The following is a 23,763-nucleotide window of genomic DNA, read 5'->3' on the forward strand; positions in this document are numbered from 1 at the left end:
TAGCTAATCTTCTATCCATGCAAAAAATGTTACCCCTACACCATGAGCTTTTATTTTCCACAATAACCTTTGATGTGGCACCTTATCAAATGCCTTCTGGAAATCTAAGTACAGTACATCCCTTTATCCACAGCACACATTACTTCTTCAAATAATTCTAATAAATTGGTTAAACATGATTTCCCTTTCACAAAACCATGTTGACCTGCTTTATTACCTTGAATGTTTCTAAATGCCCTGCTATAACGTCTTTAATAACACTTCTAACATTTTCCTTATGACAAATGTTAAGCTAACTGGCCTGTAGTTTCTTGCTTTCTGTCTCCCTCCCTTTTTGAATAAAGGAGTTACATTGGTTATTTTCCAATCTAATGGAACCTCTCCCAAATCTAGGGAACTTTGGAAAATTTTCAGGAATATGGAGAAATTAGATCTTGGAAACTTCTTTTGTCAGGTGCAGGATTCAGAACACAGATTAAAGTTAAGAGTATCAAAGATGAAGAGGCATTCAGGCCACATTTTTCAGTAGGAAGATAAAATAAAGGTGTACGAGATAACGAATAGGGTGGTGGAACAAAATATTGTGGGCACAGGACAGTGGATTTAAGAGCAAAGAGTTTTATTCTGTTAAAGGGGCCTGAGAGATGGTCATTGGCAGAGTGTGATTGATGGTTAAATTCTGTTGAGTTTGACAGTGTATCATTGCAATGATGGCTCTCCGAAACCTGAAAAGCAGGAGAAACGTACATAAATAAATGTATTCTGAATAAGCAATTTGCAAAAATGTCTCTTTCTACAAGGGAGTAGACACTTACTTCTTATTTGCAATGACATAAATGCAGGGATTATAGAAAGTGGAAGACTTGGCAAAAAGTGGAGCTACAATTGCCATTGCAGGTGAAATGAGTTTTGGGTTACCAAAAGAAGACCATAAGCACACAATAGAGTATGGAGACCAAGCCACAAGGAACATCACAATCATCACAACAGACATCTGTGAGAAAAAGAAAAAAATATATTTCTTTCATTTGTATTCATTATTCTCTTTTGTCCACTGTGATGCACCATTAAACACAGTTCAGTGGCTGGGGGTGCCCCAGGCCATAAATTATTTAGATAAAGAGTAGAAAGTGGGCAATAATGCAAGATTTGGGCACACGATGTTTTGACTGGGTAGAAAGGGAGGAGAAGCCTTTGGTGATGTACTAATTGTGCTGAGACATCAAAGACTTGAACCATGAAAGGGTAGTGCCAGAGAAATGGACCACAGAGGAAAAACAGTGAAGGAGAATGGAGTGGTTGACAGATTATAAGCTTCAAAAAGGACAAGAAGAGACTGCATGCCATGTTTACAGTCACAAGATGCATGGTCAGGTCTTTGTGTTGTGGGTGGATGAAAACCAGGCTGGAAGGACTCAAACAAGGTATTAGGAGAGAGGGACAGAGAGATAAGGGTAGGAATTTTAAGAAAGGGATGATGACAGCGGTTTCAAAGGTGGCAGAACGATACTGAACAAAGACCTAAATCTCCATTAGATTTCACCATTGTACGTGGGAGTTTTTTTGAAGATACTGTAATTGTATTCTGAAAGAGTAACTTTCTTACCTTTGTTACATCAAGTTGATCTGACCAATCCAAGGTTATACTTTCCAGAGCATCATGGTGTGTAAATCTTTTCATTGTTTTTGACACGTTGTAATAGCAGAAGAGCATGATCGACAGTGGCACCACAAAATTAACAGCAATAACTGTCATAGTATAGGAAACAAACAGCCTGGGAACAAAGCCAGGCAATGAATCAGACTAATTCTCAATGTTTGGTTGAAGTTGTAACTATCCTCTGAGTAAACATTTATGCCTCATTTTGTAAATTAAATAATGCAAACTACATGGGCTGAATTTTCTGTGTCCGCCGCCGAAATGCCAAAAGAAATGGCGGCCCACACGTCGCGAAGCCGCTGCAATCTTCCATTCGGTGACTCATTTAAATAGCTGGGGCGGGCTCCCCCACCGATCAGGTGGAGGGGGCAGGCTGTCCGTCCCCGACAATGGAGTCAGCTGCCTGTGCAGAGGTGCTGACGCCATTTTTAAAGAGCTGTCAGCCCTACCAGGAAATCTAAAAAGTCAATAAAAATAAATGAAGACATTTCCTCTGCCCCTCTCCCACCCCCCAATAACAATAAAATTAATTATTTGCCCTTTCTCCCAAAAAACACTTACCTTGCCCATCTGACCTCCCTGCACCGCCGAACCCCACCCCCCCGCCAAAACTGCACAAACTTTACCTTCCCACCATCCCCTACACCTGTGACGTTAATTTGACCCCGTTCCCCCACCACCCCACGCCGCACTAATAAACTTACCTCCTCCCCCCTCCCCACCAACATGGCGCCTCGTTTCCTCAGATGGGGATCCAGAGGCGTGGGAGTGCTGGCCACCGAGCTAAAGATCGCAGTGGGGCATCAGGCGGTGACATGAATGACATTAATTAATTCATTTTAATGTATTTAAATATTCAATTGGGATCTCATCACCGAGCGGCAGGGGGCTGCCAGAAGGCCATGCCGCCGGCGTTAATATCGGGCTGGGCCCTCCTAACGTCAGGGTGCATGGCAGCCCTCTCCTGGAAGCATCTTCAGGCACCCCCCACCCTACGAAACCCGACACCTGAGGGAGAACAAATCCAGCCTCATATCTACAACTTGTTCTGCATCCACGTCAACCCCAGACCTGAAATCGACTAAGTCAAAGGCGTGAAGAGAAAGCAGAAGCTGGAAATCAACATCAAAATGCATGGACCTTAAAAAAAATTAGCTTTCTTGCCCTTCCATGTCAATGTATTCTGCAATCTTATTGAAGAGCTGTGGAAGAAGATAAAGAACAGGAAAACAGAAAAAAGATTGCTGCATATGTGCATGCACATTTTACATGCATTGTAATTAAAAGAGCACTAAACGTTCAACATGAGACTGACAGGCAGAGGCAGTGGAGGCCATGCTGTTTCAAATTATGCAATATCTCTTTGCAAACTAAACAAGACGTGAAAATGTCTGCATACTCAAGAGCCTATAAGGACAATTGATTATTAATTTTACTGTAAAATGAAATTTATGTTGACAACTAAATGGCCTAGATTTTGTGGTGCAAAAGACAAAAGCTTACAGTGCTCACTGTCAATATGGAGCAAATTGGACAGTAACTGCGGAAGTACACATATGCACAGTTAAATGCAGAAGTCTGGAAGTTACTGTCTGAATTGCTCCTAAAGCTTTGCTAAACAGTACCTGCTGATAGATTCACCATTGAAATCAAAGTAAGGGTGTAAATTTGGAGTACTTACCCACTAATCACCCATTAAACACAGCAGAAAAAGTTTGTGTTAGCACATTCAGGTGTAAGTGAATATTTAACAGTGATAAGTTTTAATTACTGCCAAACAACCTCTCTGGCACCGAAGTAATAATTTTATAAGTGTGGGGTCTCATTCCTTCAGAATTTAATTAGTGTTGGAGATTTGAAAAAAGTTTAATTTTTTTTTTCTTTCTGTCTCTTTTCTCTCTTAATCCCATCTTTCCCTGTTCACACAAGCCACAGATCTCCTGTAGAGGGCACCGCACTGGATCAAATACCCAATGACAACAAGTCGTCGCTCAAAAGCCTGCAAAAGCTACATAAGCAGCTGTCAGTGTAGTGAATGGCGACGCTGTTCCTGCACCTCTGGCCGCAAAATCCAGGCTGATGTCTTGTATGGATAAATTGAGCATGCAGTTGATAAATGCCATGAACTATCTATTCTTAATTGGCTCTGGTATAAAAACATCACATCTCTAGGATGAAATTCACGGAAGAAATAATAAACTAGAAATAACTGTTAGTCATATAAGAGGACAAATACTCAATGCACTCACATACTGCAAAGGCTATGAGTCTTGACAACCTCCCAACTGTAGTAGTGAAGACCTGTGCTGCAGAACTAGCTGTGCCCAGTACAGCTACAAAACTGGCATCTACCTGACAATGTGAAAAATTGCCCAGGTATGTCCTGTCCAAAAAACCAGGACAAATTTTCTCTATTAGCATACAAGGCTACGGGCCAAGTGCTGGAAAATTGGATTAGAATAGATAGGTGCTTGATGGCCGGCACAAAAACGATGGGCCGAAGGGCCTGTTTCCATGCTGTATAGCTCTAAGCCTCTATGGCTCTCTATGACTCTATGACTCTAAATCCAATCCAGCCAATTACCACCCCATCAGTCTACTTTCGATCATCAGCAAAGTGATAGAAGGTGTTTTCGATAGTGCTATCAAGCGCCACTTACTCAGCAATAACCTGCTCACTGACACTCAATTTGGGTTCCTCCAGGGCCACTCAGCTCCTGACATCATTACAGCCTTCGTTCAAACATGGACAAAAGAGCTGAACTCAAGAGGTGAGATGAGAATACTTGCCCTGGATATCAAGGCAGCATTTGACCAAGTGTAGTATCAAGGAGCCCTAGCCAAACTGAAGTCAATGGGAATCAAGGGGAAGTCTTTCCACTGGTTGGAGTCATACCTAGCACAAAGGAAGATGGTTGTGGTTGTTGGAGGTCAATCATCTGAGCCCCAGGACATTGCTGTAGGAGTTCCTCAGGCTAGTGTCCTGGGCCCAGCCATCTTCAGCTGCTTCATCAATGACCTTCCCTCCATCATAAGGTCAGAAGTGGGGATGTTCACTGATGATTGTGCAATGTTCAGTACCATTCGCAACTCCTCAGATACTGAAGGAGTCCATGTCCATATTGACCAAGACCTGGACAATATCCAGGCTTGGACTGATACCTGGCAAGTAACATTCCCACCACACAAGTACCAGGCAATGATGATCTCCAAAAGGAGAGAATCTAACCATCTCCCCTTGACATTCAAGGGCATTACCATTGCTGAATCCCCCACTCCCAACATCCTGGGGGTTACCATTGACCAGAAACTGAACTGGACCAGCCACATAAATACTGTGGCTACAAGAACAGGTCAGAGGCTGGGAATTCTGTGGCAAGTAACTCACCTCCTGACTCCCCGAAGACTATCCATGAAAGAAATTTTAAAAACAAAATCCCTTTGTTCCATATTATAATAGCTGTTTTAACCCATTTTATTTTTTTTATTCATGGGATGTGGGCATCAATGGCTAGGCCAGCATTTATTGAGAAGGTGTTGGTGAGGTAGGTACACCCACAGTGCTGTTAGGAAGGGAGTTCCAGGATTTTGACACAGCAACAGTGAAAGAACAGCGATATAGTTCCAAGTCAGGATGATGTGTGACTTGGAGGGGAACTTGCAGGTGGTGGTGTTTCCCATGCATTTGCTGCCCTTATCCTTCTACTTGGTAGAGGTCACAGGTTTGGAAGGTGCTGTCTAAGGAGCCTTGGTGTGTTGCTGCAGTGCATCTTGTAGATGGTACACACTACTGCCACTGTGTGTCGGTGGTAGAAGGAGTGAATGTTTGTGGATGGGGTGCCAACCAAGCAGGCTGCTTTGTCCTGGATGGTGTCAAGCTTCTTGGGTGTCATAGAGTGACACAGCACTGAAACAGGCCCTTCAGCCCATCAAGTCCATGCCAACCGTGAACCACCCATTTATACTAATCCTACATTAATCCCATTTTTCCCTCTCACATCCCCACAATTCTCCTATCACCTACCTACACTAGGGGCGATTTACCTATCAACCTGCAAGTCTTTGGCATATGGGAGGAAACTGGAGCACCCAGAGGAAGCCCACACTGTCACAGGTAGAATTTGCAAACTCCGCACAGGCAGTACCCAGACCTGAACCTGGGTCACTGGAGCTGTGAGGCTGAGGTGCTAACCACTGCGCCACTGTGCAACAACTGTGTTGTTGGAGCTGTACTCATCCAGGCAAGTGGAGAGTATTCCATCACACTCCTGACTTGTGCCTTGTGGATGGTGGACAGGCTTTGGGGAGTCAGGAAGTGAGTTACTCGCCACAGGATTCCTAGCCTCTGACCTGCTTTTGCAGCCACAGTATTTGTATGGCTACTCCAGTGAATGGATTATCACCTCTGTCAAAATAATGGACAAGAGGAGTGTCATATAGCTATGTTAAGTACCTGTACACTAATATTGCCAACAGTCATTTCAAGCTTTTTGTATTTGCAAGTTCAGAGTTTGGTGGTTAGCATATCTGTAGCTTTTCCAATCCTAAAGTTTAAACATATAAGAGTAAACTAGCATTAAACTTCCAAGAGTGAGCTAGAATACTCTCCTTTTACCTCTTGAACACAGATTTGAATCCAAACAGATGATAGAATGAAAATCATCACTCTGGTCTCTAAAAAGGCTTACATGATATCAATTTTGGGAACTTAATTTAAGGGAAATGAACCAATAGCATAAAAATAATCCTAATTTTCCATTAAACTTCTAGTCCCTCAAGCCAGAATGATGACCACTGTGAAAAATCGAACAATTTACACCAATACAGCAAGGATGCTCATATCAAAGTTGGGGTGGAAGCAAATTGTTGAAGTGAAGCAGGGAAGAGGGGCTTCACCTCTGATTTTGATTCTGGATGCTGCAAATGGGAAAGTGCTTAATGGCCCAAATGTGGGGAAACAAGGCGTTGCTGCTTCTGGCAATGACTGGAATGGCTACTGCTTTAAATGACATGTTTGGATGTTGGCTGGGATAGAATCAGCCTTGACTGTGATGCTTCAATAATCAAACAGTTCTTTAACCTTCACTGTCTGAGAAATGAAGAATGACAGCTTGGGTGAGGTATGGAGTGTAATCAGCAGAACCCATACCTCAGCAGATGTCAACACCTTTAAGTGGGAAGGGAGGAAAATGGATGGAGGGGAAAGAAATTATTTTACCCCTAAATGTAAAGAGAATATTTAATTGAAAGCAATCCCCCACAGCAATATTTCCCATCAAATATTGTACTCACGTTTTTTTTTAGAGATACAGCACTGAAACAGGCCCTTCAGCCCACCATGTCTGTGCCGACCATCAACCACCCATTTATACTAATCCTACACTAATTCCATATTCCTACCACATCCCCACCTGTCCCTATATTTCCCTACCACCTACCTATACTAGGGGCAATTGCTAATGGCCAATTTACCTATCAACCTGCAAGTCTTTGGCATGTGGGAGGAAACCGGAGCACCCGGAGGAAACCCACATAGACACAGGGAGAACTTGCAAACTCCACACAGGCAGTACCTGGAATTGAACCCGGGTCGCTCGAGCTGTGAGGCTGCGGTGCTAATCACTTCGCCACTGTGCCGCCCTGTTTATTTGATTTTCATTGTCTGAAATAGAGGATTTATTTTTGGGAAAAAATGAAACCATTAATGTGAAGCTTAACACTGATTTAGAAGACCAATATTTTAATTAAAACAACTGTGAAGAGAAGATAACAAAAGAAAACTTACGAGTCATTGTTCCTCCAATTGATGGTACATGTAGCTCCTGTTGGATCTGGAGCATAACTCGCCCAACCCATTACTGGCATCAGAGCCCAGAAGAGGCCATTCACCCAGGCAACTGTGATCAGAGCTGTGTAGGTGGCATTGGTCATCTTCCTTCCTGTTGAAAAGATTTATTGATTAAGGAAACACTTCAGCAGACTACACAGTTACAGACAACTCAACATATCTACAAAACAATACAAGATGACATAAATTGAGTGGCATCTGAACCACAAGATTATGTTACAACATGCAGGTCACTTGAATTCAAGCATTATTTTGTATAAGGCCGAACATTTTCTCTGTGCCAGTTGTAGCAAAAATTGTCAACTTGTTGATAAAGTTTGTGATTTTACTACACCTATCACACAAAGGAAATCTTCACCCAGAGTGGCTGGGTAATCTTTGCACTCAGGAGAAGCAAGTGACCAGAGATTTCTGCTACTACATTACACAATTTCAGCAGACAGTGGAAGTCGTTGTTGGAGTGTATGGTGGGATGAAGCAAAATAAAAATATAACTATATTATGTTGTGGATACAAGAAACTGTTCTGTGATACTAGAAGACTGCTTGCGCATTACAGATCATGTGAATACAGTATACACAATTAAGAAAGAACACTAAGGAAAAGCATCGAATAAGTTCCTCTGTAATCTTCTCCAGTCCCACAAACCTCTGAGATATCTGCACTCATCTAATTCTGGCCTCTTGACCATCACTGATTTTAATCGTTCCACCATTGGTGGCTAGGCCTTCCATTGCCTAGGCCCTAAGCTCTGGAATGCCCTCCCTACACCTCTCCATCTCGATACCTCAATTTCCTCCTTTAAGACACTCCTCAAAACCTATCTCTTTGACTAAGTTTTTGGTCATCTGACCTAATATTTCTTTATGTGGCTCGGTGCCATTATTTTTTATATCGCTCCTGTGGAGCACCTTGGGATATTTTATTATGTTAAAAGGTGCTATATAAATATAAGTTATTGTTGTTTTGACAAATGCAATGAGTTAAAATACACACAAATTAAAAGAACAATAACTTGTATTTATTTGTGTCTTTAATGTAATACAACATCCCAAAGTGCTTCACAGGAATGTGTTAGAGCAGAATTGGACTCCAAGCCACATAAGGCAATATTAAGGTGGATGACCAAAAGCTTGGACAAAGAGGTAGGTTTTAAGGAGACCTTAAAGGAGGAAAGGGAGGTAAGGAGGTGGAGAGGTTTAGACAATGAATTGCAGAGCTTAGTGCCTTGACAGCTGCAGGCACGGACAGCAATGGTGGAGTGATTAAAATTGAGGATGCTTAAAGCCAGAATTAGAGGAGTGCAAATCTTACATAGCAATATGGGACTGGAGAAGAGTGCAGAGATACAGAGAGGTGAGGTCATGGAGGGATTTGAAAACAAGGATGAGAATCTTAAAATCGAGGCATTGCTTAACTGGGAGTCAATGTAGGCCAATGAGCACAGGGGTGATGGGTGAACAGGACTTGGTGCAAGTTAGGACAGGGGCAGCAGAATTTTGGACAACTTCAAGATAATGCAGGGTAGAACATTATAGGTTTGCCAGGAGTGCATTGTAAGAGTCAAGTCTGATTATGTCATATAACAGTGTGCCCTACTGTATTGTGCTGGGGAAATGGCGGCATAAGAACTTGTATTTAGGATTTTCCCATATGGTGAGCTTCTCATCTCAGCTGTGCCTTTTGGTGAAGACACTAAAAGGAAAGCAGACACATATCCACAGGAAGGGGAAAAAAAGTGACACGGCTATTCAATTTGGACCATTCTCACAAATCCCAACTAACAGAAGCCTATGAGCAGTCTCTTAACCACACTATAGTGCAAGGAATGATGTTTGTCCCATAAGTATCTGAACAGAGAGATAAACTAGTAAATTGGTATAAATGGGGAGAGAAGCAAACAAAATTTCAATATTCTATATAGACTATGTTTGTATTTCCATTTCAAAAGCAGATATTGTGAAGGTTAAGCTAAGGAATGAAAATGTTAAAGGATTCGCAGCAATATAAATATCCTGACTATTCCATATGATTATGACTATAGCTTTACCTATTTCAGGCTTACAAATCATCAGATACCGGTCAATAGCGACTACAGTAAGTAATCCAATGCTCACCATCCCAAAAAAGATATTCAGAGCTGCATAAGCCTGAAAGAAAGCAGACATGGTTACAACAGACAAATGTGTGCAGTCTAATGAAAATAATTGGTGATTATTGGGGTGCTGTGCTTTAGCTGACATGCTAAAATGATTTCCATCTGGTTGTTCTGTTACTTCAGGTGGAAGTTAAAGATCCTATGCAACTATTTGAAAAGCACGGAGATCTTCCAAAATTCTTCAAGTACTCGGTTATATAAGAAATGCTTTGCAATCAGAGATATGATATCAGTGCCAGTCTTTCTATAATTCAATTTTGTTCATTTTATCATTCCCATATGTTATATACTATAAATTATGATAGTATTTGGGTGCAAGAACATCAGTGGATATGAAATACAAAATCAAAACACTTCAGATGCTGGAACTCTGAAATAAAAACAGAAAATGCTGGAAATACTCAGCAGATCTGGCAGCATCTGTGGAGAGAGAAACAGAGTTAACATTTCAGGTTGATGACCTTTCATCAGAACTGGAAATGGTTAGCGATGTAATAGGTTTTAAGCAAGTGCTGAGGGAGGGAAAAGGGGGAGGTGAGGAAAGAACAAAGGGGAAGGTCTGTTATAGGGAGATTAAATGACAAAAGGGATGATGATGTAAGGCAAAAGGGATAACAATGGGACAAGTAGAACATGATAATTTGGAGCTGCCTCCTCCCATACTAGTTATTAGAATTAGAACATTAGAATTAGAACATTACAGCGCAGTACAGGCCCTTCGGCCCTCGATGTTGCGCCGACCTGTGAAACCATCTAACCTACACTATTCCATTTTCATCCATATGTCTATCCAATGACCATTTAAATGCCCTTAAAGTTGGCGAGTCTACTACTGTTGCAGGCAGGGCGTTCCACGCCCCTACTACTCTGAGTAAAGAAACTACCTCTAACATCTGTCCTATACCTATCACCCCTCAACTTAAAGCTATGTCCCCTCATGTTTGCCATCACCATCCGAGGAAAAAGACTCTCACTATCCACCCTATCTAACCCTCTGATTATCTTATATGTCTCTATTAAGTCACCTCTCCTCCTCCTTCTCGCCAACGAAAATAACCTCAAGTCCCTCAGCCTTTCCTCGTAAGACCTTCCCTCCATACCAGGTAACATCCTAGTAAATCTCCTCTGCACCCTTTCCAAAGCTTCCACATCCTTCCTATAATGCGGTGACCAGAACTGCACGCAATACTCCAGGTGCGGCCTCACCAGAGTTTTGTACAGCTGCAGCATGACCTTGTGGCCCCGAAACTCGATCCCCCTACTAATAAAAGCTAACACACCATTTGCCTTCTTAACAGCCCTATTAACCTGGGTAGCAACTTTCAGGGATTTATGTACCTGGACACCAAGATCTCTCTGTTCATCTACACTACCAAGAATCTTCCCATTAGCCCAGTACTCTGCATTCCTGTTACTCCTTCCAAAGTGAATCACCTTACACTTTTCCGCATTAAACTCCATTTGCCATCTCTCAGCCCAGCTCTGCAGCCTATCTATGTCCCTCTGTACCCTACAACATCCTTCGGCACTATCCACAACTCCACCGACCTTAGTGTCATCCGCAAATTTACTAACCCACCCTTCTACACCCTCATCCAGGTCATTTATAAAAATGACAAACAGCAGTGGCCCCAAAACAGATCCTTGCGGTACACCACTAGTACTAAACTCCAGGATGAACATTTGCCATCAATCACCACCCTCTGTCTTCTTTCAGCTAGCCAATTTTTGATCCAAAGCTCTAAATCACCTTCAACCCCATACTTCCGTATTTTCTGCAATAGCCTACCGTGGGAACCTTATCAAATGCCTTACTGACATCCATATACACCACATCCTTTGCTTTACCCTCATCCACCTGTTTGGTCACCTTCTCGAAAAACTCTAAGGTTTGTGAGGCATGACCTACCCTTCACAAAACCGTGCTGACTATCACTAATGAACTTATTCTTTTCAAGATGATTATAAATCCTGTCTCTTATAACCTTTTCCAACATTTTACCCACAACCGACGTAAGGCTCACAGGTCTATAATTACCAGGGCTGTCTCTACTCCCCTTCTTGAACAAGGGGACAACATTTGCTATCCTCCAGTCTTCCGGCACTATTCCTGTCGACAATGATGACATAAAGATCAAGAACAAAGGCTCTGCAATCTCCTCCCTGGCTTCCCAGAGAATTCTAGGATAAATCCCATCTGGCCCAGGGGACTTATCTATTTTCACACTTTCCAAAATTGCTAACACCTCCTCCTTGTGAACCTCAATCCCATCTAGCCTAGTAGTCTGAATCTCAGTATTCTCCTCGACAACATTTTCTTTCTCTACTGTAAATACTGACGAAAAATATTCATTTAACGCTTCCCCTATCTCCTCTGATTCCACACACAAATTCCCACTACTATCCTTGATTGGCCCTGTTCTAACTCTTATCATTCTTTTATTCCTGATATACCTATAGAAAGCCTTAGGGTTTTCCTTGATCCTATCCGCCAATGACTTCTCGTGTCCTCTCCTTGCTCTTCTTAGCTCTCCCTTTAGATCCTTCCTGGCTAGCTTGTAACTCTCAAGCGCCCTAACTGAGCCTTCATGTCTCATCCTAACATAAGCCTTCTTCTTCCTCTTGACAAGTGCTTCAACTTCTTTAGTAAACCACGGCTCCCTCGCTCGACAACTTCCTCCCTGCCTCACAGGTACATACTTATCAAGGACACGCAGTAGCTGCTCCTTGAATAAGATCCACATTTCGATTGTGCCCATCCCCTGCAGTTTCCTTCCCCATCCTACGCATCCTAAATCTTGCCTAATCGCATCATAATTTCCTTTCCCCCAGCTATAATTCTTGCCCTGCGGTATATACCCGTACCTGCCCATCGCTAAGGTAAACCTAACCGAATTGTGATCACCATCACCAAAGTGCTCACCTACATCTAAATCTAACACCTGGCCGTTCTTCTGATATATCTTCCTTTTTCCTCAACTGAGGATTCTCCTCCATTGTGGTTGACTGGGCACTTGACCATGCTTGTCTCATTTCCTCACCCCTCCCCTCCCTCCCAGACCCACGGAATGGTTCCCTTTGTCCTCACCTTGTACCCCACCAGCCTTCACATTCAATGGATCACCCTTGGCCATTTCTGCCACCTAGAGCATGATGCCACCACCAAACACATCTTCCCCTCCCCTCTCAGCATTCCAAAGGGACCATTCCCTCCGCTATACCCTGGTCCACTCCACCGCCTCTTCCAACACTTCCTCCATTCCCAAAGCACCTTCACATGCAGGCTCAGGAGATGGAACACCTGCCCTTTTACCTCTGCCCTTCCCACCATCCAGGGCCCCAAGCACTCCTTACGGGTGAAATTTGTACTTCTTTCAATTTAATATATTGTATTCGCTGCTCACGATGCAGTTTCTTCTACATTGAGGAAACCAAACACTGATTGGACGACTACTTTGTGGAACACCTTGGTTCAGTCTGCAAGCATGACCCGAGCTTCCAGCCGCTTCTTATTTTAACTCCCTCGCACACTCCCACACTGTCCTCAGTCTCTTACACTGCACCATTGAAGCTAAATGTAAGCACTTCATCTTTTGATTAGGCAGTTTACAGCCTTCCAGATGCAGATTGAGTTCAACATTTTCAGATCATAAACACTGTCCCCATTTTTTTTGCTTGGAAGCCTTTGGTGATGATTCTGCTTTTTCATTTCCACTTCCTCTACGGCCATCTTTTCTTTCTTTACTTGTCCCATTACTATCTCCTTTTGACTTGCTTGATCCCCTTCGTCATTTATTCACTCCTGCCTTTCATCCTATCACAAACTTCTCTTTTGTTCTTTCCTCCCATTCTCTTTCCCTGCCTCTGTACATGTTACATCTATAACTTTTTTTCAGTTCTGTTGAAAGGTCATCAACCTGAAATGCGAGGATGAATTTTCCGGATTTGAGGATGGGCTTGAAGGCGGGGGTGGGTGAGGGGAGGTGGGTAGGAGGGGGTAGACAACATAGTGGAACGAAAGGGTGCCCCGATCAGACAAAAAGGTAATTGAGCCAATTAAAGTGCCAATAGAATGCTATTTTATGGGCTTCTTTGAATTTTATGGAAAGTCCATGGGGACCATGGGATCTCAAAGATCTGGCAGGTATATGAAGGCAGCAAAGACGCGGCAAGTCAGTTCTGGCTTCACTCGGCAGCTGTCGGGTGAGACAGCACACCTTGGCACCAAGGGTTGAGCAGCGCGAGCACCGTATCTCATTGTGAGGAGGAGGGGCTACGATACCATCGCTTTGTGGGGGGTCTGCCACCAGAGTGCCATCTGGCAACAGGGACCTGCGTGGATTTAAAGGGGAGCAAGTGGGGGTGGGGTGGGGTGGTTGGAGGAGGTGTCTGGGTAAGAGGCCTTAGAAATTGAGAGTGCCTACCTGCCATGGGCATCGTGCACCCAGGAAGCAGATCCTTTAGTGATCAGAAGCTCCAGCCACAGGGAGCATCATTGCCAACCGGAGCACCAGCCTCAGGGTGGGGAAGTGTGACAAGGGCACAGAGGGCAATGTAAGCAACCTCCTGCACGCAGAAGAAAGTACCCTGCAATAAGGGTGTACACAGAGCTACCTTCAAATGTGTGAGCGGCAGTGTTGCCAAAGACTGCACCTTTCCAGAGAGGCTGTCACGGATATGTGTGGCACGATGGCAGACGAGCTGAGCCCCAGTGGTGGTGGTGGCTACCCAATGTTAGTGGCAGTGAAGGTCGCCATGACGCTCAGCTTGTACGTCTGCAGTTCTTTCCAGGGACCCACTGGAGACATCTGTGGGATCTGCAGTCTGCAGCACATCATTGCATCAAGGTGATGACTGTTGCCCTCTTCAGGAGGGCCAGCCAATACATTCGTTATTGCACTGATCTGGAAAGTCAGTTTCAGACAGCTATCAGTTTCGGGGCCATCACTGGATTTCCCTAGGTGGAAGGTGTGATCCACTGCATGCATGTGGCCATCAAGGCTTCTGCAGGCCAGCCAACGGCCTCCATCATAAAACTATAAGAAATAGGGGCAGGAGTAGACCATACGGCCCATCGAGCCTGCTCCACCATTCAACAGGATCATGGCTGAACTTGGGTTTCAACTCCACTTTCCCGCCTGCTCCTCTTATTGCTTGATTCTCTGAGAGACCAAAAATCTGTTTATCCCAGCCTTGAGTATATTGAACAATGGAACATCCACTACCCTCTGGGGTAGAGAATTCCAAATATTCACAATCCTTTGAGTGAAGAAATTTCTCCTTTTCTCAGTCCTAAATGATTATCCCCTTATCCTGAAACTGTGCCCCCATGTTTTAGATTCCCCAGCCAGTGGAAACAATCTCTCAGTGTCTACCCTATCAACCTCTTCAGAATATTTTATGTTTCAATGCGATCACCTCTGATTCTTCTAAACCCCAGAGAATATAGGTTCAATTTACTCAGCCTGTCATCATGGGACAGCCCTCTCATCCCAGGGACCAATCTAGTGAACCTTCACTGTACCATCTCCAATACAAGTATATCCTTCCTTAAATATGGAGATCAAAACTGCACACAGGATTCCAGGTGTGATCTCACCTAAGCCCTGTACAATCCCCTTGCAATAAAGGCCAACTTGACATTTGCCTACCTAATTTCTTGCTGTACCTGCACACTAGCTTTCTGTGTTCCTTATATGAGCACACCCAAGTCTCTCTGAACATTAACATTTACAAGTTTCACCCCTTTTAAAAAATATTCTGCCCTTCTATTCTTACAGCTAAAGTGAATCACCTCACACTTCCCTATATTATACTCCATCTGCCACCTTGTTTCCCACTCACTTCACCTGTCTATATCCCTTTGCAGCCTCTCTGTGTCCTCACAGCTTGCATTTCCACCTACCTTTGTATTATCAGCAAACTTAGATACATTACTCTCTGTCTGTTCATCTAAGTCATTAAAATAGATTGTAAATAGCTGTGACCCCAGCACTGCTCCTTGTGGCACTTCACAAGTCACAGCCTACCAACTTGAAAATGCCTCATTTATGTCTACTCTTTGCTTCATGAGCATTAACCAATTTTCTATCCATGCTAATATATTAACCCCAACTCCATGAGCTCTTATCTTGCCGATTAATCTTTTGTGTGGCAGCTTATCAAATGCCTTTTGGAAATCCAGCTATATGACAACTATTGGTTCCCCTTTATCTATCCTACTAGTTGAATCCTCAAAAAACCAATAAATTTGTCAAACACAAGTTTCCTTTCGTAAAACCATGTTGACTCTGTCTGATTATACTATGATTTTTAAGTGCATTGTTAAGACTTCCTTAATAATAGATTCCAGCACTTTCGTGACAACTGATGTCAGGCTAACCGCCTATAGGGCTTCCATTCTATCAATTTCCAACTCGTCTGCAACCACCGCCAATGGATCCTGCAGGTGTGTGCTAAATACCTGGAAGCACTCACAATGCCAATATAACTAAGGCACTTCCAGGTGCCCAAAACTTTCACTCCCCTCACTTGCCTTCAAGGTTGGATTCTGGGAGACAAGGGCTACCCATTAAAGAGGTGGCTACTTACTCCTGTGAAGAATATAAGGATAAATGTAGAGGAGAGGTACAACATCTGCCATGGGCAACCTGAGCCATCACTGAGCAGGCCATAGATTTTCTGAATATGCGATTGAGGAGCCTGGATTGATCTGGAGCTGCCCTTCAATATGCCTCAGCAAGGGTCTTGCATATCATGGTGGTCTGGTGTACTTTACACAAACTTGCGCTGCAGAAGGGTGAGGCATTGAACAATGAGGATATAGTGCAGCGCCATGCCTCCTCAGATGAGGACGATATGAAGGAGGCTGTTGACCAGCCGATGCATCATGAAGAATGTCAAGGACAGCAGGAAAGGTGCACACTTGTACCTCCCTGCTGACCTGAGTAGTCCAAGGGGCTGGCGGCGAAGTCAGGTACCTCATCCCCCTCTCACCCAGCCATTGATGCACAAGGCTCATGGAGTTGGCAATGGCGTGCAGGTCTGCATGCATCTCCAGCATCCATTGAGTGATCTGCTGGATCTGGCTCTCCATGTGGGTCACCAGTTTCTCAATGGAAAAAGCCAGATGCACAAGTGAGAGAGAAATGACGGCACTCATGGTCTGGATGGACACCCCTACTGTCCAGTCTCTGGAATATTATCACATCTGCATGCACCACATGCTGTAGCTCCAGTATCTGCTTCCTCACTGATGGCTCCAGAGGCACGTCATCAGTCTGGGACTCAGCATTGCTGCAGTCCATGGGGTGTAGGTACACCAAATGTGCTGTTAGGAAGGAAGTTCCAGGATCTTGACCCAGCGACAGTGAAGGAACAGTGATATAGTTCCAAATCAGCAGGGTGTGTGGCTTGGAGGGTAACTTGCAGGTGGTTGTGCTTCCATGCATCTGCTGCCCTTGTCCTTCTAGGTGGTAGAGGTTGCGGGTTTGGATGGAGCCATGGTGAGCTCCTGCAGTGCATCTTGTAGATGGTACACACTGCTGTAACTGCGTGTCTGTGTTGTAGAGAGTGAATGTTGAAGGTGGTGGATGGGGTGCCAATCAAGTGGGCTGCTTTGTCCTGGATGGTGTCGAGTTTCTTGAGTGTTGTTGGAGCTGCGCTCATCCAGGCAAGTGCAGAGTATTTCATCACATTCCTGACGTGCCTTGTATTGGTGAACAGACATTGGGGAAACAGGAGGTGAGTTACTTGCCACAGAATTCCCAGCCTTTGACCTGTTCTTGTAGCACAGCATTTACGTGGCTGGTCCAATTCAGTTTTTGGTCAATGGTAACCCCCAGGATGTTGATAGTGGGGGATTCAGTGATGGTAATATCATTGAATGTCAAGGGGAGATGGTTAGATACTCTCTTGTTTGAGATGGTCATTGCCTGGCACTTGTGTGGCGCAAATGTTACTCGCATAACAGGGGCACCCGAAAGCCTCCTACATGCGGCCACTCTGGGCGACCTTGCTACAGTCAATACTGACAGATGAGCACCCATTGACTGAGATGCAGCCATTCCTCTTACAAGATATACTGCTGCCTGACCCCACTGCCACTGCCTGGGTGGGTATTCCCTTTCCATCAACTTCACCCTCACACATTGCCACATGTAAGTCCCTAAGGGAAACAAGGTGTGGAGTACTCAGCTTGGTGGAATGGATAAAGTCATTCACCGACTTATGGCACTGTAGCCAGATTCTGGGATGATCACATGGCTGCTGACCTCCTCTGCAATCTCTGTCCAGGCTTGCTTGGTTAGACGTGGCCATCTCCTCCTCCCAGCCCTGGGGAAGAGGACCTCCTGCCTTTCCTATGTAAGCCAGAGGAGAACTTGCAGGGAGTCGATTCTGGGTACTGCTTGTGTGGAGTTTGCAAGTTCTCCCTGTGTCTGCGTGGGTTTTCTCCGGGTGCTCCGGTTTCCTCCCACAAGCCAAAAGACTTGCAGGTTGGTAGGTAAATTGACCATTATAAAATTGTCAGTAGTATAGGTAGGTGGTAGGGAAATATAGGGACAGGTGGGGATATTTGGTAGGAATATGGGATTAGTGTAGGATTAGTATAAATGGGTGGTTGATGGTCGGCACAGACACGGTGGGCCGAAGGGCCTGTTTCAGTGCTGTATCTCTAATCTAATCTAATCATTACTGAATCACGGGGCAACCCGGGATCTTCCTTTCGCCATGCCTGCCACTGCCTTCTTCCTTAGACCTTCAGTATGCTTTATTTTGTCAGGAGTCAGGCTTCTTGCAGTGGCAAAGCTCCACAGAGCTCAATGGCTTTGTAAAGTTCAATGGCTCCACAAAGCCACAGCTATATTCAGAGAATGCCCTGTAAATATGGCGCCAGCACCTCCAGCGTGTCAGCCGACACCACATCCGCCACCTTACTGCCTGCCTCCATTCCAGGACTAGTCAGCACCCCCACTTACTGGCAGTTAATTGGTCAGCCGGCACGAGATTGCTTACTCTCGATCAACTTGCGAGTGGCACCAGCGCCTGCTTCTGGTGCCGATAGCAGGACTTCAGGTCTACCTGGAAAATCCAGGCCATTATCTTTGTTTCTCTCTCTATTGAAGCTGCCTGACCTGATATAGTGGAAATAAAATTATGTCTTCATCAAAGTTACAAAATATGATGATATATATCTCCTTTCATTTTTGTACCTCAGAAAAAACTAAAATAAATTGCAGCATCTAATATTAAAAAAGAGAGCAATTTGCACTGCAAAGTTCAACGTTGGCAGGATTATAAAGCATGTGATATCAGATTGGCCACGTTATACACTCTGTCCATTTTTCAAATTAATGGTAAGGAAAATTGAGCAGGTGCAAAATGGACAATTGATCCAATATTGTTCCTATTATGCCCCACAAAAGCTGAAAGTTTTGCCCTTGTTCTTGGAATGTGGGAAATACTGACAAGACCGCATTTATTATCCATCCCTAGTTGCCCTGGGAATATGGTGGTGAAACTTCTCCTCGAGCTCTTTATAATGACCATGCTTGCACAAGGTATTAGATAGGAAATCTTATGATTTTGACTCTGTGATGCTGAAAGAATTGTGATTTATGCCCAAGTCAGGATGGTGCATGTCTTGGAGAGTAATTTGGATCCTACTCCTTTGCATTTAGCATGACTCTTGCATATTTTATAGGCATGCCTTCTAGTCCTAGTATCACAATCCATTTTGAATATCTCCTCCAAATCTACCCTATTTAGTCTTTTCTGAGCTAATCTTTTGTGAAAATGAATCATCCTAAGCCGAATTCTTGTAACTAAGAGAGATAAGTTTAAGCAGCATCCTTCTTGTCTCATTCTGCATCCTCTCTAGGAGCCAAAACTGCCTACAAAATGCACCAATTGTGGAAGTGCAAAGATTTTCACATAACTAAAGTAGTGTTCTTAGACTTGTTCTTTATTTGCCTCGCGCTACCTTAAATTTACATGTGAAACTAGCAACTGACCAATCATTACCTCTGCTCGGTTATTTCAAATCACCATCTATGCATGGAATAAATCCCATTCATATAACATAGCATTTCTCTGCATAAATGTCATCTGCCATTTTGAATCCACTCACTTAAATCAGCTAGCAACCTCCTCCTTATTGCCAGCCTTTATAGATATTTTTGTATCATCTGTAAATTCAATAATAGCAATGTCAAAACCCTTCTCAATATCATGGCAAACAATCAACAATAAACAACTTCAGAGTCTTCTGAAACTTGACACATTGCTCAGGCCCAATTTGAACTCTTCCCATTGATAACTACTGGTTATGAAATTTCAACCAATTCTCAATCAATTTTGCTATTTCTCCAATAGCAATAAGAAATGTTTTCTAATAATCATCTGTGCAGCTTAATCAAAAGTCTTTTTGAAAATTCAAGTAGCATAAACAGTTGAAGTTACTTGCTCAAAAGACTCAAGTCTGGTTAGTAAGGCATGACTTGGTACTACTAAAGCCCTGTTGTTTATCCCAAATAACTGTGGTTTTCACTTGTGTGTGTTTATTGAAAGTTGCTCAGTTTGTAAATAAAACATTTATCCACAGTACCCTGACAAAGTGTAAAGGCCCAGTCACAGGCAACGCTACAGATGCAGTGAGTAATGGAGCCTGGAATTCATTGTTAATCAACATAACTCAAACAAGATCCTTTAAAGTGGTAAATTCCCTTTTTTAATTTCTTACTGTATATTGTTTTCACAAGGATACAAGTATTTTCGCAAGTACTCTAAAGAGAACAGGTAGAATTCATACATGCATTTTAACGTATGAAAATAGTTCTCTGTCCTTCCTAGACTGCCATGAAATAAGCAAAAGCAAATTCTTTAAACTCTTGTAAGAAAGAGAATGATACATAGTTTTAAGTTGCAGACTGGATTGGATTAAATTAATTGGAATGCGTCATTTTGCATTAAGTTACTTCAAGTGATAATATTTACATTTATTTTTCCGGTCAAAGAATTATGGCATCAAATTGGAGGGAAGAGGGGGAGAAAAGGAGATATAAGTTGCCAAAATAATTCTGTAGTGAGGAAATTATAATAATGAAGAAAAATGAATACATTTCACGAATACTAAAAAAATGTTCTCCCTTGTGTTAACAATAGATTTTCTGTCAGCACACTAACCTGACAGCCCGAATGGCCAAACTTCCAACTGCCATGCAGGTCTGAAGCAGCCGACATTGGGTAGCCAATGGCACTCACTCCAATGTCAGTGAAAGCCAGGTTCACGATAATTGCATTGGTTGCTGTGCGGAACTCCTTGAACTTAACAAACATAATTAACACTATAATGTTGCTGAGTAGACTTAATACTCCTGCAATAAAGCACAATGTCAAGTTTCTCATTAATGTTTCCACTGTAATCAAAATAAATGTCACATTTAAGATTTGTACAGCTGCAGCTTGGTAACTATGCCATCAAACCTTCATATATAAACAGGGAAAGAGAAAAACAAAGCTGATATTCTGGCACAAACTTTAACTTATTGTTACTATTATGAATTTCACAAATGTGTATAATATTTCTTGTTCGACAGCATAATTCATTTCTATGACGAACATTTTGGTTGCCTAATTAAATTTCATTATTGAACCAAAATTAAAATTCTATTGAAAATTTTTTGCATCTTAAGCAGTGACATATTTTAATCTTTTTAACCACCATTTTTTTCACTGTTCATAAATACTTTTAAACAAAAAGCAAATACCTGCAGTTATCAAATAAGCCGCAACAATGTTATGCTCCCTCTGAGAGAAGACAGATTTGGATTCCATTTTAGTGGAGTCTGAGGAAGAATTGAAGGTAGTATTCCCAGAAAGGTTTTCCACAGCATCTTCCATCACAGTGGTTAGAAAACGCTTATGATTCCAAAAAAAACTGAGAGAGATTCTGTTTTTATCTATTCAATGGTAAAATTGGAGACAAAGGCTCGTCACCAAACCACAAAGACTCTGTCACTGTGGCTGCTGAAAGGTTAATTGGATTAAACAGTGAAAGGGATTTAAAATCTGGAACTCAAACCCCCTTGTTACTTGAACAATGAGCTCCACAGATCTCTTACTTTACTATGCAGGGAATTACTTGAAGGAGATTTAAGTCACATGGTACTATTTTCTTCTTACAATAAATAAATTGTACTTTCTGCACCCATCTGAATAGGAGCACATTTCAGGTATCTTCACACTAAACTAGCAAAAGTTCACTCAAGCTTTGTAAACAGAACTGGAAAACAAAGGGGACACAGCCAAGTTTATTACAAGCACTCTGAAAATTCTTTTGAATCACATCATCATTGTAATCCTTCAACTCTGCTTTATCCATATCCATTTTTGAGGTGATGTGAGCTCATCCTGCAAGTTGAATTTACCTATTATTAAGTACATTGTGGAGCTCTTTGTGAAAGATAATTACGTAAAAGTCATTGCCAGCTAGTAAAGAACACCTGACCCTGCTTGATTCAGGCTGCACCAGTTTTCCCTTATATTTTTATCACTTTTATTTGCCCATTCCAGTCGCCAAAATCCCTCCCAGTCTTTACATAGAATTCCCTATAATTGCATGGATTAGACTGCACAGAAACAGGCCATTCTGCCCAACCAGTCCACGCTGCCCTTCATGCTCCACTCAAGCATTCTCCCAGCCATTCCTTTTCTGACTCTATCAGTATAACCCTCTATTCCTTTCTTCTGCATATGCTGGCTTCTAGTTTCACCTTAAATGCCTTGATTACCCTGTGGTAGCTTGTTCCTCCTTCTCACCACTTTCTCTGAATTCCCGATTTCCTTGGTGACTACCTTATATTGATGGCCTCTAGTTTTGCTCCTCCCATAAGTGGAAACACTCTGTGTGTCTGCTGTACCAAAGCTTTCATAATTTTAAAGACCTCTATCTCCCCACAGCCATACCTTTTTAAGAAAAAAGGTTGTTAGGATCTGGAATGTACTGCCTGAGAGTGTGGTGGATAGGCATAACCTCAAATTTCTGGGGCCATCCTTGTAAATACTTTTTGCACCCTCTCTAGTGCCTCTGTACCCTTTTTATAATATGGCAGCCAGAATGGTATACAGTACTCCAAGAGTGGCCAAACAAGACACGATACAAGTTTAGCATAACCTCTCTATTATACAATTCTAACCCATTAGAAATAGACATAAAAACATAAGAAATAGGAGCTGGAGGAGGCCATTTGGCCCTTCGAGCCTGCTCCACCATTCAACAAGGTCATGCCTGATCTTCTACCTCAACTCCACCTTCCCGCACTACTCCCATATCCCTCAATTCCCTTCTGCCCAAAAATCTGTCAACCTCTGTCGTGAATATACTCAATGATTGAGCATCCATGACTCTTTGGGATAGAGAATTCTAAAGGTTCACAACCCTTTGAGTGAAGAAATTCCTCCTCATCTCAGTCTTAAATGGCTGACCCCTTATTTTGAGACTGAGACCCCATGTTCTAGATTCCTCAGTCAGGAGAAACATTTTCTCAGTATCTACCCTGTCAAGCTGCTTTTAAATAGTGCATGTTTCAATGAGATCACTTCTCATTCTTCTAAACTCCAAGAAATATTGGCCTAGTCTACTCAACCTCTCCTCATAGGTCAATCACCTCATCCCAAGAACCAGTCTGGTGAACCTTCATTGCACTCCCTTTAGGGCAAGTATGTCCTTTGTTAGGTAAGGAGATCAAAACTACACACAGTACTCTAGTTGTGGCCTCACCAATGCCCTATATAACTGTAGTAAGACTTCTTTACTCTTATACTCCAATCCCTTTGTAACAAAAGCTAACACACCATTTGCTTTCCTAATTGCTTGCTGTACCTATAGAATAAAATCATAGAATGTTAACAGCACAGAAGGAGACCATTCGGTCTGCCATGTCTGTGCCAGTTCTCCGTAAGAGCTACTCATCTAGTCCCACTCCCTTGCCTTTTCCCCATAGCCCTGAAATTTTTTTCTGTTCAAATAACTATCAAATTTGCTTTTGAAAGCCACAATTGAATCTGCCTCCACTACTCTTAGGCTCTCAGGCATTG

At 42.9% G+C, this 23,763-nt stretch overlaps 1 protein-coding gene across 1 annotated transcript; it reads right to left on the reverse strand.

The window, feature by feature from the left end:
• Positions 1–619: 619 nt before the first annotated feature.
• Positions 620–21,567, reverse strand: rrh (retinal pigment epithelium-derived rhodopsin homolog). The gene is made up of 7 exons (XM_068018875.1): positions 21,435–21,567; positions 20,851–21,041; positions 9,559–9,658; positions 7,446–7,599; positions 1,607–1,775; positions 816–994; positions 620–725 (listed from the first exon to the last, which is right to left on the reverse strand). The coding sequence occupies exons 1-7, from the start codon at positions 21,565–21,567 to the stop codon at positions 620–622; spliced, it is 1,032 nt and encodes a 343-aa protein (XP_067874976.1).
• Positions 21,568–23,763: the final 2,196 nt, after the last annotated feature.

Source organism: Heterodontus francisci, chromosome 1, assembly GCF_036365525.1.
Source record: "Heterodontus francisci isolate sHetFra1 chromosome 1, sHetFra1.hap1, whole genome shotgun sequence".
In the NCBI taxonomy this organism is placed as follows: Eukaryota; Metazoa; Chordata; class Chondrichthyes; order Heterodontiformes; family Heterodontidae; genus Heterodontus; species Heterodontus francisci.